Source organism: Plodia interpunctella, chromosome 5, assembly GCF_027563975.2.
Source record: "Plodia interpunctella isolate USDA-ARS_2022_Savannah chromosome 5, ilPloInte3.2, whole genome shotgun sequence".
Classification (NCBI taxonomy): domain Eukaryota; kingdom Metazoa; phylum Arthropoda; class Insecta; order Lepidoptera; family Pyralidae; genus Plodia; species Plodia interpunctella.
This window is the reverse complement of record NC_071298.1, coordinates 1,116,084-1,134,715: the sequence shown is the minus strand read 5'-3', so window position 1 is coordinate 1,134,715 and position 18,632 is coordinate 1,116,084. Positions and strand designations below refer to the sequence as shown.

At 34.8% G+C, this 18,632-nt stretch overlaps 1 protein-coding gene across 2 annotated transcripts in view; it reads left to right on the top strand.

The window, feature by feature from the left end:
• Nucleotides 1–18,632, top strand: part of LOC128670198 (neuroligin-4, Y-linked-like) — a 76,092-nt gene that overhangs the window by 49,517 nt on the left and 7,943 nt on the right. Inside the window, exons 4-10 of one of the 2 annotated variants that reach the window (XM_053745670.2) lie at nt 1,927–2,076; nt 8,694–8,894; nt 10,085–10,580; nt 12,237–12,321; nt 13,717–13,911; nt 14,412–14,563; nt 15,882–16,000. In XM_053745670.2, the coding sequence (XP_053601645.1) occupies nt 1,927–2,076; nt 8,694–8,894; nt 10,085–10,580; nt 12,237–12,321; nt 13,717–13,911; nt 14,412–14,563; nt 15,882–16,000 (1,398 nt within the window). Of the gene's footprint in view, nt 1–1,926; nt 2,077–8,693; nt 8,895–10,084; nt 10,581–12,236; nt 12,328–13,716; nt 13,912–14,411; nt 14,564–15,881; nt 16,001–18,632 lie in introns of both variants that reach the window. The other variant, XM_053745669.2, reaches the window with a different exon arrangement.

The following is an 18,632-nucleotide window of genomic DNA, read 5'->3' as shown; positions in this document are numbered from 1 at the left end:
GAAGTTTTAGCGTTAGATTATCAAGGAAGTTGATTTATTTTTTCGATAAAAAAGATTATGCCCAAGTTTTATGCGACACATGGGGTGAGTTACACCAGTCAACTTTGGCATTAACTTTCAGCGCGCCGCCGTCGTTTAGACAAAATGTTTACTGGGGTGAGATTCACTTAAAGAGTACAAATTATTTTATGAATGATAAAACCAATTCACACGCGGAGGTTACACATTAGTTACAAGCTTGAATTAGAATAAGTTATTTTATTTTTAAGTTAATGTACCTATTCATACTGACTTATATTGAAATGGGATAAAATTCACTACCATTCTATATTTTTCGTTGCATATTCATTGTCAGCTTAAATTATAATGAAAATTTCAGACAAACATATAGACCATATTGAGAATACAAGTTTTATCATCCGTCCGGTCCGTATGCCTCTTAAACACCTCTGAAAGTCTGTTTCTTGTTTATTCAACTATAATTTTTTTATGAAATGTATTGACTGCATAAGTACATTTGCGAAAATATTTTGGACGTTAAAATCATTAAAAATATTATACGAATACTGTGTACCTAATGGCGGTCAGGACTGAAAACGAATTTCTTGGAACAGGTGCTTTGAGCTACGATAAAAATAAATTAATGATTGGTTCTCTTTTGAATTTTACTGTAAATTACAGAAATTACAGATTTGTTTTTTCATTAATACAAACAATCGAAAATATTTATTTTTCTCTCAATATTCATACATAAACATGTATGAACAGTAAAACTACTGTTGTAACTTTATCGCAAGAATATGAGACTTAATGAGAATTAACTAATAATTTTAGTATTTTTAAATAGAAAATTGAAAGGGGCATAAAGAAAACTTTTTTTTTTAATAGAGCAATGAAAAGTATATATAGTGGTCCTATTCTAGAACGAAACCACATGCCATAAACACATGACTGTTTCATATAAACTACGAATACTTTCTCGCAAACATTTGAGCTAGCCCTAAAATCACAATATTTGTTGGCTCCAGTCAATTAATCGGCTCCTGTTTACTCCCAAGTTTCATTTCCTGGTTTTGCTCAACTCAATGAATTTGCAAGCTTTGTTCAATCGTTTGATTACAGATACTTGTTTAATATGTTTAATAAATATGTTTAATATACGTTAATTGTATTGTATTAAGCGTAAACTCAATCCATGATTTTCAATTAACGACCTCAAAAGCATAGTGATAACAACACCCGCTCGCTATCTTAAGTTACTGGATTCGATTTCCAGTGCGGACAAATACTCGTATATATGTATGTACATTTATTTACTTTTCTAAGAATTTTAAAAATATTTGTATAAATTACTATAGAGTAGGCGATTTTCGATAATATATATATACACACAGATTGAGCTAGCCCCAAAGTAAATTCGAGACTTGTGTTATGGGATACTAACTCAACGATACTATATTTTATAACAAATACATATATAGATAAACATCCAAGACATGGGCCAATCAGAAAAAGATCATTTTCCATCATGACCCGACCGGAGATCGAACCCAGGACCTCTTGGTCCAGTGGCAAGAACCTTGCCACTGCGCCACCGAGGTCGTCAAACCATTGATAAAATTCGATTATCCTTATTATACAAAATTCAATAATCTTTCTATATACTATCTAAAATAAATCGATTTTTATGGTCAACACATAAAAATTCTTGGTTTAAAATAAATCTATTTTTATGTATTTTGTTGTCCGAAACTAAAAGATTTTTATTTTACTTTTTTTCTTTTTTATACATCAACAACGAATCTAACGCATTTTTTAAATTTTTGCGGTTTTTAACGGGACTTTGCACGAACCTTTTCTAATTAATCTATGATTTCCTAAGGCCCGTTAATATACGTCTATGAACCTAATAATATTTTTTTTTAGTGGACGAGACTAAGCTAGCGCTGCCAGTGTTAGTATACATCCATGGAGAGAGCTACTCATACAGTTCAAGTACACCTTATGATGGCGCTGTTCTAGCAAGCTATACGGATCTTATTGTCGTTACTCTGAATTTCCGACTTGGGGTTTTAGGTAAGTAAAAGTTTAATCATACATTTTTGATTAGAAATAGTCACTTAGTCTTAACATTGTCAGTCTCAATGCTATATACATTTTGTACTTTGTTCGTTCTTACTTCTATGAAATTATAGTTTGCTGTTTCCAATTTAATGCGAATGTGACAAGAAATATAAGTACCATCTTTAAAAACACATGCAAGCTATGTTGTAGATCTTCATCATTGATATAAACTACGTAGGAAATATTTAGGCTGTTTATAAAGTCCGGCGAAGTCTGTTTAGACTTCACGAAAATCATTTCATATTAACATTGATCTAACAACTAAAATTGGTGTTAGACGTACGAACTTAAAATACTAACTCGGCTCGACGTCGGTGACACACATGAAGCATGATCATACTATATTGCGATGTCGTATATAGAAGCTTTGCGTTATTTAAGAATAGTATCAACTTCAAGCTGCCACACGTACGATCCGAGACCAGCTACGAGATATTTCAAACCGATTGACCGGCCGACGACGGCACACTGCCGATAAAGATTGTCGAGCTACAAGTACACGCCAAAAACATTTGTCACTCAGCACTGTTTCAGTGTCTACTTTAGAGATTGGTACACGCGAGGCGTTTAATTATCCTAACTAATATTACAAATGCGAAACTAAGTTTATTAGTTACCTCTTGACGCTGTGTCCACTCAATCTTTTTGAAATTTCGCATACGTGTACTTTGAAGTATGGAGAAGGAAGCCGCGGGATAAACCTAGTTTTCAATAAAGTAAGAAAACCCATTACGCACAATTCTTCTTCTTCTTGACCTTATCCCACTCATGTGCGGTCGGCACAGTATGTAAGTTCTTTCCATTTCGTTCTGTCATTTGCCATATCCATTGATACTCCATTCCTATTAATACTATCCTTGACACACTCCATCCATTTCTTCTTAGATCTTCCTCTATTCCTGGAACCCTTTACTTCCATCTTTAATGCCCACTATACAAGTTATAATATAACAAATCTCCCTTTCTCACCTGACCGATTTTCTGGCTTCATCCGCAGCTGTTGAACGTTAAAATGAATCAAGTACAATCTATGGTAATGCCTTACACTAATTAAGGTCGCCTGTTAATGTGCAATGTGCGTGTTAAATACGCAACTAAATGCCTAACCAAATGATGCTTAATGTATTGTTCGCGTGACAGATTTGTTTTATTAGAAACATTTTATTTACTTAATTAGAAATATATAATATTAGGAAAAATATTATATAACCTTGTGTTGTGGTCCCTTACTGGGTAGACAGTGTCAAACATCGTGAGATTCAAAAGCCACATTTATTTTGAATGCTATTGTTTTTGCATTTATTTATTATTTATATTGTCGTATTATTAACTGAATAAATTTATTTGTTACATAATTAATTCTCACTATTCTTAGGACCACCTAGGGAATACTGATAGTACCTATCAGCTGTTAAAGCAATATCCACGATAGAATATGTAATAGTCATATTCTAAAGCGGAATAATACACTGCAAGAATCCGCTGGCACATTTTTCCTATGCTGCCAAACTGGCTTAAATGGACAGAGTTAAACGGGGCTTCTCGATTAATGCTCTGTGTAATTTTGGAACGGTTAAAGTCATGATTCATCTGTTGTCTTGCCCATACTGTCCTTCCTTCTGCTCCAGAGAAGACATGAATAAGGGGATTGCTATGGCTACTAATCTAATTTGTATATTGTTTCGACTCGAAAAGAAGGATATCTCGATGATTTTATTACCAGCTAATATTATTATGTAAATTAGACAAAGCAACGGCAAACAACTTGATAAATAGTGCCAAGAAGAAATGTGTGTGAATAAAGATCCTCAGTTATGCCATTTTCAACTTCTAAATTCGAAAAATTCCCACGATGTGTACAGAAAATGTTTAGCATTCTTTGTGTCGCCCGAGTTCCGTCGTAATTTAGACAAAAGAATTAAGGGCACGTCAAAACTTCTAAGGCGATGCCTTTTTTATTTCTCCAAATATTTTCAATGCCAATGACACTGACAGACTCGGGAATTGTTGAATTAAATAACGAAAACTTTGCTGTTATATATGTAAAAACTTTTACCTATTTAGAAGACGAATTAGTGCTAAAAAGTTAGATTAAATACATTAATTGCTTTATAGTATTAATTTCAATACGTTCTGAATTTCTGAATTCTATTTCCTTGTTCAGGCAGGGTCTCTGGATTCCGACACATATAGCGGCCGAGAAAACAGCCGAACAAATTACCCACATGAGATTAAGAACTTCTTAAAAAATATTGAGTCCACATGCTTTTGAGTTTTTGTCTGTAACTATTTTGACAATATCACGACTTACTACAACATATATATTTTTTTAAATAACTAAAGATATGACTAAATTGTACAACAATCAGAAAATTCGTCACGTTATTTTACCGAATTATGCAAAAAAGGGACGAAACTTGCTCTAAACAAACTTTTTAGACAGTCGTAATGGTAAACTTTTCTTTTTTACAAGTTCCATTTGAACAAATCAGTTTGTTCCGTGAAAATAGTATATTCGTATATTTTGTTCAGTTTTCTTATTTCAAATCTTGCACTATGAAATTAAATGAATATTGTCCTTCAGAAATGCTATTGTGATAACATACAATACAATCTTTATTTCAACTATATATCGGTACACTAGTCGTTACAAAATGTGTTTATTTGAACAATTTATACGTACCAATATTATAAATGTTAAAATTGTATACTATATACCTATAGTTCCTGAAGAAGACAAGGCGTTAGCTAGTTACCACTAAAAAGCACCTCAAGTCTTTATTAACTGATAAATGTTATTATACTTTAAATGATTTCTTTAATGATAGACTCGGATAGAATTTAGGGCTAGTATAAGTACATTATAATTCTTTTTTTGTTTTATTATTTGTAGTGGATAGCATGCTCCTCTTTATTTATTTATATTTGCATACCTATATTCGGTAAAACGTGTAGGTCTAGTTCATTTTGACTATTTGTACTCATGTTTTTGGCAAATAAATGTTTTCTTTCTTTCTTTCACTGTTTCCAAATTCTATTACATCATTAACCTCACATAATTGTGTTCTAATTGTTTTAAGAACACTATGTTAAAACATAAAATTATTATTGTCAACATCTCGGATTCTAAGAAACATATAACGATGACAGCTATACCAGATTTTAGGATATATTCCATGGAGTAGTTTTTGCGTAATGCGTAAACAAACATACAAATGAACAAAAATAAAATAAACAATGTTTTGGCTTCTATTAGTCCAATAACGAATATTATTTGTTTAATATTTCCTATGTACAAACATAGCCCACTTATAGTTTTATTACATGTATAGAAAATATAAATTAAATTATATACATAATTGCGCGTAATCATGTATTATTATAAATAAATATATAAATATATTAGGACAAATCACACAGAATAAGCTAGCCCCAAAGTAAGTTCGAGACTTGTGTTATGGGATACTAACTCAACTATACTATATTTTATAACAAATACATATATACCTATAGATATACATCCAAGATCCGGGCCAATCAGAAAAAGATCATGATCCGACCGGGGATCGAACCCGGGACCTCTCGGTTCCGAGGCAAGCACACTGAAGTCGTCCTAATTTGCATAAATGTTGAAATAAATTCTATTGGATATTGTAAGGTTTCCTCATACACTTCTTCTTCATAGTCATATTCCTCATGGCTGAGGGTCGTGGTTATTACGTGGAATGAAACACACACAACAATTTTCTTGGCATTAATGGAGTGTTTTTCATGTCTCCATTTCACACACAAGTTAATAATAATCAACCAGTGTGCAGGTTTCCTCACGATGTTTTTCTTCACCAGAAGCAAGTGGTGGTCGATGAAAACTACTATATATTAGTCAGATTTGTATACAAAGTCATGTGGCACAAGTAGGATACGAACCTGGAACCTTTCGATCCACAGGCGGGCGTCTTAACCATTACACCACCACCGCTTCGTACACCTAAACACTTGGTTTCTATTAAATATTAGATCCTTACATATGAAATTGGCGTTTTGTTGTACTGGCCACTTTAATCACAAATTTCTCCTGTTTGGTTAGGAATTCCAAATTCAAATTTATACAGCTATTTACACATGTATTTGTGTTTCGTTAACCGTCATTTGTTTTATTTTCTTCTGATTTTTCTGTTTGCGTCACTCAATTTACAAAATGGAAAACTTGAAATGTCGCGTTATTTACGAGTACGAGTTCCACCGTGGCACCAGTGCTGCGGAAACGGCACGTAGGGTTAATGATGTGTATGACGGTTGTGTCGCAAAAGAAAACACAGTGCGTTTTTTGTTCCAACGTTTTCGTTCTGGATTACTTAACCGGGACAATAATGAAGGGTTTTTAAATCAAATTATTACCTGTGATGAAAATTGGATTCTCTACGATAATCGGAAACGCTCATCGCAATGGCTGGATCCTGGCCAGCGAGCCAAATCCTGCCCCAAACGAAAATTGACCCAAAAAAAGTTACTTGTAAGCGTTTGGTGGACTAGTGCCGGTGTTATTCATTATAGTTTTCTCAATCTGGCCAGACGATGGAAAAGCTAGCTGCTAAACAATCGAGGCTAGTCAATCGCTCCACGCCACTACTGCTTCACGACAACGCTAAACCACACACTGTACAACAGACGGCTACCAAATTAGAGGAGCTTACTCCACCGTACTGCCCGGACCTTGCTTCAACAGATTACCATTTATTTTCGAAATTTGGATAACTCCTTCCAAGGGAAAAGAATCAACTCCGATAGGGTACTCCAAACCGCCTTCAAAGTAGGACCAAATATTATATTGTAAATAGTCTTTCCTGGTTGTCTAACATCTTTTCATCTCAATAACACTGTAAATAAGGCCATAAAAACTTGCCCCAAGCAAATTTCCTCAACATTCGTATTGGACTTTTTTCTCCAGTTCTATTTGTTCCGTATTTACAATCCTGTATATTTAGTTCTGTTCCGCTAGCCCTGAAAAGATGCACTCTTGAATTAAATTAACACCGAGAGTCTAGCAACGGTTGTTTTTCAAATGTACCTTTTACTTTTGCAAACTTTTATTTTGGTTAGCTAGACTTTATACGAAATATATGTAACAGAATTTTTTCAACTTGCAATTTGGATATCTCCCTATGACTCGGGTGGAATTGTAACTCAAGTTTGAAGCTGAAATTTTGTTTACACGTTTAGTTTGTATAACAATCCATTATTATTATTAGCATGACCTGATTAGATTTTGACTTTAAAACTATGTCAAGATAACATAAATGAAAATAGCCATAGCAGCGAATTTCCAATGAACTTGGCTAGAATGATGTGCTGTTGACTGTACCTGGTTTAAAAGTTTAAATTTAAAGTTGCCCCATGAGACTGGAGCGGTTCTGTGAACGAGAAATAAATTGCAATATAAATGCGCTTCCTCTGATTCAGTTTCTGTTTATTCGTGTGTATGCAATAACTAATTTATTGCCTTTGTAACTCATTATTTTAAATTTGTTTCAGTCTTTCAAAATTCAAAACAAATAAGCCTTTAAAAACTTCTTAATTTGATTCTTCAACAGAGGTTAAAGAGATAATAAAATTTAGTTTTAAAGTTATTTGAAACAATATTTACATAAGTGAACACTTTATTGCACTGTCTAGTGCATAGTATATATTATACTTATTCATATATGTATGTATATGTCGTGGCCATATCGTAGATTTGCTCAATTCTTTATGCATTTATTTTAAATATTTGTATGTACGTGTATTCCATATAATACGCTAGTCTGCCTCTTAGTGTATGAACTAATAGTTTGTTTCTTTCAGAAAATTATGTAAAATGAGAAGTAGGAAGGAATTATAATGATAATAACAAAACACTTATTTTGTTCTATAAAAGGATTACAGTATATTGCACTGTTACGAACACTTACAAGGGTATTGGTTTCACTGAACTTAAATTCTTAAAAATAACTTAGGTGCAAAGTAACGTAAAACATTTAACAATATTTGATTTTATCTAAATTGTGTCATTGAACTGACATATTTATTGCATCATAATTTGTTCTATTTTTCAAATTCACGCTCTTTTTTTATTTTACTTTTTGCACTCTTACTGGCCAGTCTAGCGGGAGTACCTTTACTTTTTTAAAGACTTTCACTAACACTTAGTACCGCCTCATCATTCACGGGTCTAGTGGAAGAGATTTCTTTTGAAATATGTGAAATCTTGTACTCATTTTTATTATGTTGTTTTTATACCATAGAAATAAAAAACAAAAAAAGGGACAACACTCAACGGCCCAAACTAAGCACTAAGCTTGTATCGCGGGTCAAATGGACACAAACACAGAAACAGGCACAACATACCCAGAACAGCAGACAAATATTTGTGATCACAGGTACAAATATTTGCCCGCGCTGGGAATCGAACCCAAGACCTCTAGATAGCGGGCGGGCGTGGCGACCATTACGCCATGGAGGTCGTCAATGTAATCTATAACATAAGTTTCACGTGTACATAAATTGATAAATAATATAAGAAATCATTGCAGGCTTCCTAAACGCGAATCCAGCTCCACAATTAAAGGCGCGCGTGGCTAACTACGGCCTGATGGATCAAATTGCAGCATTGCATTGGGTGCAACAAAACATTGCGCTGTTTGGAGGCGACCCAACTAACATCACGCTAATGGGACACGGCTCGGGTGCCGCTTGCATCAACTTCCTCATGATTTCACCAACAGTTATGCCTGGTACTTAGTTTTATAGAATATACGTAATAAGTTATATTGTTATGCTTATAAGTTTGTGTTTGTAAAATGTTAGTTGAGCATCTGTATAGACACCCAACAAACATTTCTATTCGTTCTATACAGACGTTCATTCGTGTATATACAGACACCCAACTAACATTTTACAAACACAAACTTAACACAACATATGCTGGAGTGATGTTTTAGTGATGTCGTGGTCAGACTTTAGATTGATCACATTAAATAAAGCATTGATTTGCTAAACGAGCTAAACATTATTGTAGTGACTATAAAGTTTACACTACACTCTGCTATAATTATAATAATAATAATATCGAGTGTGTTATCGCTAACACCGGTGTCAGATTTTATTCAAGTCGTCTAAAGGAATCTGACATGACTTTTATGACTACTTACCGCCATCTAGTGGCAGGTAGTCGCATACACACTAGTGAACTAAACTGTCCACTAGTATGTAGTTTTCCTCACGATGTTTTCCTTCACCGAAAGCAAGTGGTAGTCTATGAAAACTACTGTACATGAGTTAGGTTGGTATACAAACTCATATGGCACGAGTAGGATACGAACCTGAGACCTTTCGATCCACAGGCGGGCGTTTTAACCATTACACCACCGCTTCACCCTCTATATCCTCTGCTACGATACTCTGGGAATAGTTTGCGTGCCTAGTCAGACCATTCAGGTGACGAGATATTTTTGCCTATTGGATCGATATATACTAAGTCTGATTATGATTACGAGAACATACTAATAGTTTGACACTTTTACCCTATTGGTTCGTAAAGCGGCTCACATATTTTTGTACTTCTATGTAACAAATGAATTTAAATGAAGTTATTCTAATTAACTTTTACATCTCAAACGTAATATAGGGAACTTAGGAGATAACAATAGGCATGAGGGCACGTTCTCATTATTCCGTTGCGATGACGCACCACGTTGTAGCTCCGTGGTGCTCCATTGACATGAGTCAATATGTCTAAACTTCATACAATTTTTACGTTCTTCTGCGTGGATCCGTCGACGGATGTTAACGTAACGGAGGATATTGCAGCGCAACTGAGCAACGGGAACGTGCTCTTATAGGATAACACCGATCGAGCAAACTGACAAACGACTCAAGGCATACAGCGACGAATTTATTTTATAATATTTTTTTTTCTCTTCAGGTCTATTCCACAGATCGATATTGTTATCAGGCTCAGCGTTAAGTTCCTGGGCGATAGTTGATGATCCCGTGTACTATTCAATAAAACTAGCAAAACACATGAATTGCAACATCCCAGACGACCTATCCAAAGACCATGAAGTTATCGTCGACTGCCTTCGCGAAGCGCCCATTGAAGATTTATTATCAGCCGACATATCTCCGCCTAACTTTTTAACGGCATTTGGGCCTTCTGTCGACGGTGTTGTTATAAAAACGGATTTCGCAAAGGATTTTCTAACTTTATATTCAACTGGGGATTTCCCGAGTTTCGGGCCGCTAAATAATATGAATTTGAATGTGAACGTGCATAAGAAGAGAAGTGATAGCGGGAGGAGGTTGTTTCAGAATAAGTATGATTTGCTGTTCGGAGTGGTGACGAATGAAGCCTTGTGGAAATTTTCGGGTCACGACGTGCAGAATGGCATTGAGCCGGACAAACGGGACAGAATGCTAAGGTAAGTGTTTTATGGGTAAATTTTGTTTTTATTATAACAAATAATCGTTCAAGTAATCATCATTATATCGTGTGTGTTATTGCTAATACTGGTGACAGAATTTATTCAAGTCGCCTAAAGGCATGTGACATTACTTTTTACGACTAACTATCTGCCCGCCATCTATTAGCAGGCAGTCGGATATACAAACTAGTGAACTAAACTGTCTACTGGTACAGGTCTTCCCACTATGTTTTCCTTTACCGGAAGCAAGTTGAGGTCAATAAAAATACATGAGTCAGATTGGCATACAAACTCATGTGAGCCGAGTTTGATTGGAACCTGCGACCTTTCGATAACAGGTGGTCTTAACCACTAGGCCACCACCAGTTCAAACCGCTTCGCTTTCGTTTAGGTAATAGTTATTAGTAAAGAAATATATTTTATATAATATGTTTATATCATTTGAGAACTAAAAATTTATTAGTCAGTTTGAAATCAAATATTTTAAGACTAGCACCGACAAACCGTGAATTTGTTCCAATCTTTTTCAAATTTTCCCGCTAACTAAAAGCTCATACTTATAAGGTCTTGTCTAACTTTGTACCATCAATATCGGTTAAGCGGTTTGATTGTTACTAACATGCAAAAATAAAATTCTACCGTCTATAATCGGCCATTTTATAACTAAATTCGCGTTACGAATATTTTTTTTTTATAAGAAATAGGTACAAATTCTATTGTAAACTATTTTATATATTTATATAATTCCATTGAAATTATAAATAGCTTTAATACTCTTCGAAAAGCCAACCACTTGAAACTGAAGATCGTTTTTAATTAAATTTAAATTTCGTAATTAAATTTAAGATCGTTTTAAATTAAATGATTAATGAGACGCTCAAATATTTCGTTATTTTGGTATAGACAAGTATTAATTCTGCCAGAGAACAAACATTTTATTTTTACTTGATTCAGAATTTTTTTTTGGTGGTAAGTTTAAAGGTAAGTTTTTAAGGTGGTGTAATGGCTAAGACCGCCTGTGGATCGAAAGGTCCCAGGTTCGAATCCTACTCGTGCCAAATAAGTTTGTATACACATCTGACATGCTTTCGTTGAAGGAAAACATCGTGAGGAGTTTTGCAATCTGTTTAATTAATATGATTATGTATGAGCTTGGGGGAGACCTTTGCCGAGCATTGGAATGGTACAGATTAAAAATTGAAATGGAGAAGGCAATGGAAAACCTGTAGCATTTATTCTAGACTAGTAAGGAAAGGTAACAAAAATTACTTCGTTACAAAAAAGTCAGACTATGACCTCGTCCTTTAATCCTCCAAACCAGCCAGACTTCAAGAAACCTTAGTGAAAGGGAATAGCTTCAATGTGCGGCCGTAGGATGAAGGAGAATCCGGTACCGGATCGTAAATCTGAAAACATAAAAGGGTTACAAACCACTCCATTAATGTACCATTCCAATGCTCGGCAAAGGTATCCCCCAAGATCACACATAATTATAATAATTAACCAAATTGCAAGATTAATAGTGCCAAGAAAGTTGTTGTGTGGTTCATTCCAAAAATGTATTTCTGTTGATTTCAATTTGTCCCATTTCATGAATAAGACCTCCTAATAATGAATAAGAATTCATATAAAACTAGTTTTATATCATTTCAGAACGTACGTGCGAAATTCCTATACGTATCATTTGAGTGAGATATTCTACACAATTATCAACGAATACACCGACTGGGAAAGAACGGTAGAGGTTTGTTTGTTCAACCAAGTAGAACGAATCGCCCAAACTCTCAACCGAGGCAAATACAATTTACAACTTTAACTTAATAGCTATAAAATTGATATTCCTTTGCAACATTGCCGAATGATTTGGGTAATCGTTCTATTCTATATATATAGTATTCTATAAACCAAATCCCTCCATTAAGTCCCTGAATTTGACTTTGGGTTCGCACAAATATTCGTTTGGTCAACATCACTGGATTCAATTGGTTTGCCATAGAATATTTTATGCAATCGATATCTTATCTCTTTTAAGTAGAGATCATAATCCTTTGTAGCTTCGCTGACTCGCCGGTGCCTTTCTTTATTTAGGCCTTGGCCCGAAACGGGAAATTTTGCTAACTCAAATAAAAAGTTTCATACGTGTAATTATTTATATTCAAGCAACTCATTGTATTGGTACATTACTTGCTGTTTAGATATTGAAACATTTTCACGCATAAAATCTTTTATCATCGCATTTACTTTTGTTTAGAATAAAACCTTGGAAAGTAATTAGCTTCGATGGTATGAGCACATTATTAGAAGGGGGAGAACAACGTTGTAAGAAGGGTAATGGATTTGAAATTATATGGAAAAATAAATAAGGGAAAGACGAACAAAAGAAGAGATGGATGGTGCGTTTGGCAGGATACCTATGGCTATTAAAATGTAACAGATCGGTTGACATCGGACAGGGAAACGTATAGGAGACTGACTGACGTGCTGTTCCGATCCAACATAGAGATGGATAAAAGTACGCGGATGATAATATACTAAATAAATTTTAGTTTCCATAATCAACATAATTCTTGACGTCTTGGCGCAAAATGTCCGCTTCTTACAATTTCTATTTCTCCTCCTTTATCAAAATGTCAATTTCTCCTAATGTATTTTTCTCATAATGTCCTTATCTTCTAATGTTCTTATCTCATAATGTCCTTATCTCATAATATCCTTATCTCATAATATCCTTATCTCATAATGTCCTTATCTCATAATGTCCTTATCTCATAATATCCTTATCTCATAATGTCCTTTTATTAAAAAAACCGTCTTGGCGCAAAATGTTTTTTCCTTACACTTCACTTCGATACACTTCACTTATGTCCTTTCTCATAATGTCCTTTTCTCGAACTCGAGTCTTTAGTGCGCCAGATAAGAAGTGTAATAAATCATTTCTAAATTGTACAAGTAGGACGTTGTTATATTTTATATAAATCCCTCAAGACATTTCTAAATTTGAGAGCAAATGTATTTGGATTAAACTATAATTTGAAATAAATTCCTAGTTAAGCAACAAGAAAACTACAAAACGGGCCACAACATAAAAGTTTCTGCGCTCATTACCATACATTATCATAGTGCTTTGTTACAGAACCCGATAAACACTCGAGACGCGACCGTGGCCGCGTTGTCTGACGCGCAGTATGTCGCACCCTTAGTCCAGAGCGGGGATCTGTTGAGCGGTGGACCTAAACCTGCCTTGAGCGACGAGGAAGGACCTGGAAGGCCAACTAAAACATTTTTCTACGTGTTTGATTACCAGACTAAAGACGGTTTCTATCCACAAGTAAGTTTTCTTATCAAATTTTATCGCGACAGCGTCGAGGCTGATAAATGCGTGAAGTTTTCTGTAATACTGCTCCATAGTTTCAAGAACTTTTTGGTGCAAGATACATTATATTGATATGCCATGGTCTAACCACACTTTCTTATATATTGCGAGATATGTACATAAGTATAGCTATAACGTACATGACGACCAGTGGTGCTTGCCTCTGAATCGAGAGAGTTGGTCCCGGGTTCGATCCCCGGTCGGTTCATGATGGAAAATGATCTTTTTCTGATTCAATCTGTGCAATTCTGTTTCTTATAGGATCGGTATATTTTTCTCATCGGTGTGTTTCTCTCAATGTGATACATTGGAGGTTTTAAATCATGACCAGCTTTTATGATTGGTAAACAAACTCATTAGTCACAAGTAGTTTTCGAACCTTTCGATTCAAGGGCATCTCAACGATTAGACTGCTGGAAATTTCCCAGAGATGTGCATATTCATTTTCTTCGCAGAGAATAGGCGCTGTGCACGGAGAAGAACTGCCTTATGTGTTCGGAGTTCCATTAGTCGATGGGTTTGGTCACTTTCCCCAGAACTACACGAAGTCTGAAGTGGCGCTGTCTGAATGTATGATGCTTTTTGTGGCCAATTTTGCCAGATCTGGGTATGTTCCATATTTATTTATTTTCTAATGTGTTCTTGCTAACACTGGTGTCAGATTTTATTTAGGTTGCCTAAAAGCTATCTATATTAAACAAAAACAAGTTTTTTGTACAAAAATGTCATTTTTGCCACAAGCTTTTATTGTCTTGTGCCACTTAAGGCCTAACACAAAACCGATGTCCGTGTTTTAAACCGTTGAGAAGTTCCCTCGTTAGGAGCCGATCCTGGGTGCACTATCACGTCATGATTATCATAATAATACATAGTCTTGAAAACTGAAGCGACGTGGGAATTTTTAACTCTGTAGGCCAACTGGAAGTAGGAGTAATCTCACTTGCAAGATTCTATTAATGACAGACAAGCAAACTTCGGGACGGGTGAAATTAAATAAAAGCTTGTAATAAAAAGTATTATTAGTTTTTTTTTGTCAATTAATCTAAGTACTATTATTATAAAGAGGTAGGGAAGCGTTTTTGAGTTTGTATGTTTGAGGTGGATAATCTCCGAAACTACCGATTGATTTCAAAAATTATTTCACCATTAGAAAGGTACAATATTGAAGATTGCTATAGGTTATTGCTATAATTTATCCCAAAATTCCTACGGGAGCGAAGCCTCGGTCAACATGTAGTGTATAATAATATAATTTCAAAGTATAAAAAAAGTAGAAAGTAAGAAAAACTGTCACACTTTTGTCAATTCATTGTTAACAGTTGAATAAATGCATACCAAATCAACTTTACATTTGTACTAACGAGTGTAAACATTTTAACTCGACACTGTATTGTATACCGTATCAGTAAGCAATAAAATGACACAGAAGCGAATTTCCTCTCAATCGGGTCTATGATAAAACAATACAGCCCCATTATACTCTACATCTGAGCAAATTTGTACTTAGACTCAATGCAGTTAAGGCTGCTTTTCAATACGCGTGCTTCTGAAGATTCTTCAGAACTTTGTACTGTTGAGTTTAAACGAGCATATCGAAGGAATTTGAACTTTATTATTTGGAATTTAAAGTCGTATTTGTATCTGAATATCACATTACGGAATAATTTTAATGATTTTGTTATAGTTTAGTACTCGTCGAGATTTCTTTACTGCTGAGATTCAAATAAGTATGCACCTTAGCATGTAACAATATACAACAGTGTTATTTACTAAATTATTTCAATACATACATTTGACACCACCGCTATTTGTCCCTTAGTCGCCTCGTACGACATAAACGGGAGGTTATATAGTGGTCCTATTGTAAGACGAAACAATAGGAACTTACAATATAAGGAAAATATTTTAAAAATATTTTTTTACAGGAATCCAAACGATAATACGAGGCAAGAAGTATTACTACCAGCATCAAGGGAGAGAAACAAATTCAGAGGAACAGTTTGGGAAGAATACGACTCCACGCACCAGAAGTATTTGGAAATTGGTAAGTTTATAACGTAGTCGCTCGCCGCGTACGTACCTAGACTTCGCGAATGTTAAAGATTTTTTACAGTTTTCTTTTACATATAAGATATATTGTCAAATATCTTAGAACACCTTTTTCAAAGTTACAGTCTTTTGGCTTCACACGGCATCGCGCGCCGTATCTACCTACATAAAAAAATTGGGCGTGCATATTTTTTAATTCCACGATATTTCAGAATCTATTCGTCCAATTTATATGCTGGAAAGGACAAAATTTATCTTCATGAAATTATCTTGATGATGAAAGAACTTTTGATCATAAGGATTAATATGCTTGTGTAGTAATAATTGTCAAAATGCACCTTGTAATTTACATTATCTATTTACATATAAAATGCCATATAGATACTTAAATAAAACTACTTAAAAGCTTAAATTTAAATCTATTTAAAAAGCACCTCAAGTCTTTATTAACTGATAAATGTTATTATACTTTAAATGATTTCTTTAATGATAGACTCGGATATAATTTAGGGCTAGTATAAGTACATTATAATTCTTTTTTTGTTTTGGATTTGTAGTGGATAGCACGCACCTCTTTATTTATTTATATTTGCATACCTATATTCGGTAAAACGTGTAGGTCTAATTCATTTTAACATCAATTTGTCTATTTGTACTCATGTTATTGGCAAATAAATGTTTTCTTTCTTTCTTTCTTAATTATAAAAGATAGATGTATAGTGTCGCAGACTTTTTTATGGATCTATTAAAAACCTATATTTTTGTAGTACATTATGTGCATGTAACAGTAGGGCCGGCGCACGCAGGTTAAGATTTTACGTACATACGAACATACGTACATACGTACATACGTACATACGTACATACAAAAAATGTATTTTCCCTCAAGTAGAATGCGTCAATTAAAGAAGTATGAAAATATTAGTTTTGTCTAACCCGGCGGTATCCTGACTGAGTTACGAATGCGACATGGCAGCACGACGCGGCTCTATGCGACAATATAAAACGTAATTTGTATTATGTGTGGTCACATAGGGTTTTCGTCAAATCATTGCATTTGTGTTCAGTGAGGACCGGGTATTAAAGTAATTCATTCATTGGCAAAAGCTTAAATTGGATTATTACATTGATATTCATTTGAGACATATGGTAATACGCAAATTAGATATAAATTTCTTAAGTAATGTCAACTGAACTAGAGGAAAGTTCATTTAATAGATTGACAATGCCAATCTCAAACGTTCATTTTTAATGGCAAAAATTAACAATTACCGTAAGGTTGATATTCAAACATATCAATGTGTTCCTTATACGTTCAAATGTCGTCTAACACATTTACACAACATCTGAACAATAGACCTATCTAATCCTGTGAACAATAGATCCACTTCACGAAAAAAGCGTCACAATACCCCAAAAGATATCCACACGAATCTTTTTACATTAGTCGTGTTCGCGACCATTTCACAACGGAAATTTTCCTCCTGTCATCTCGAATTTCATATATCACACGTACAAATCCCACACTATATCTGTAAGCGAGCGTTTGTTTGCACACACTTGCACAAAATGAATGTGTCTGTATTCTGAATTCATCTGTTTCGACGCGAACTGCTTATTAGCATTGCATTCGTCTCAAGATATAACGCTGATTGTCTTCGTTTATTTTTAGATCAACTTGATAAACTTAATTTAGAATTGTTAATGTCAAACAATATACTTTTGTGCACAGCCTAGTTATCTGTGGTGTTCAAATACTTGATCTAAATTCAAATTCAAATCATTCAGAAATTAGACTTAGTCTTAGGAGTTAGTCTTTGACGCCAAATAAGTAACTACTGCTGTCAATGTGCTCCGTGAATAGTAAATAAAACAAATAGTCTAAATTGTTCTTTAGTTGCTGAGAGTTGCTGTATTGTGTCCTGTCAAGTGGCAGTTCTAAGATTCTGTTGTGTTTACAGTGATATAAAGTGTTTAAACTAATCACTCAAGTAACATCGCTTAACTACTACCTGCTAAGCTCGTTCGTTGCGGTACCCCGTCGCGTAAGTGCAAGCGACCCTCGCGGTTGTGTGTGGTACTTTCGGGTCATAATAGCGTGCGGTCCGGTGGCCGGTGGCTTATCGCTAATTCTACGTCACCGGCAAATCGAGTGACCATAGATCAACTATTACAGAAGAGATAAATACTTAAGTGCCCTGGTTTGTCTCTGTGAGGCTTTAAATGAGTATAGTTATACTCCTATAGGTCCTATATCACTACGTTCCTGCTTTCGATCCGTGATTACGCTTACGTATCTTCAACATATAATTGTATCACTTTCGAGTTTTTTTTTAAAAAACCGACGTTTACTGAATAAATCAATTATAAAATTAGAGAAGTAAGCATAAAATCAGAACCAATGCCTCTAAAAAGAACTCCACCTACGACGCCCAACATGTCGAAATCTGATACAGACCTATTCCAGCTCAGCTCTGCCAGTCCGGAAGTAGTTGAGAACATAACCACTCGCTATAAAAGACCACGAAATTCCTCGCCACCTGAAGAGATGAGTTGTCATAACGGAGAAATGAGGGCAATTATGGAGTCCTTGCAAACGAGCTCCTTAACCCAGCAAGCAATGATGA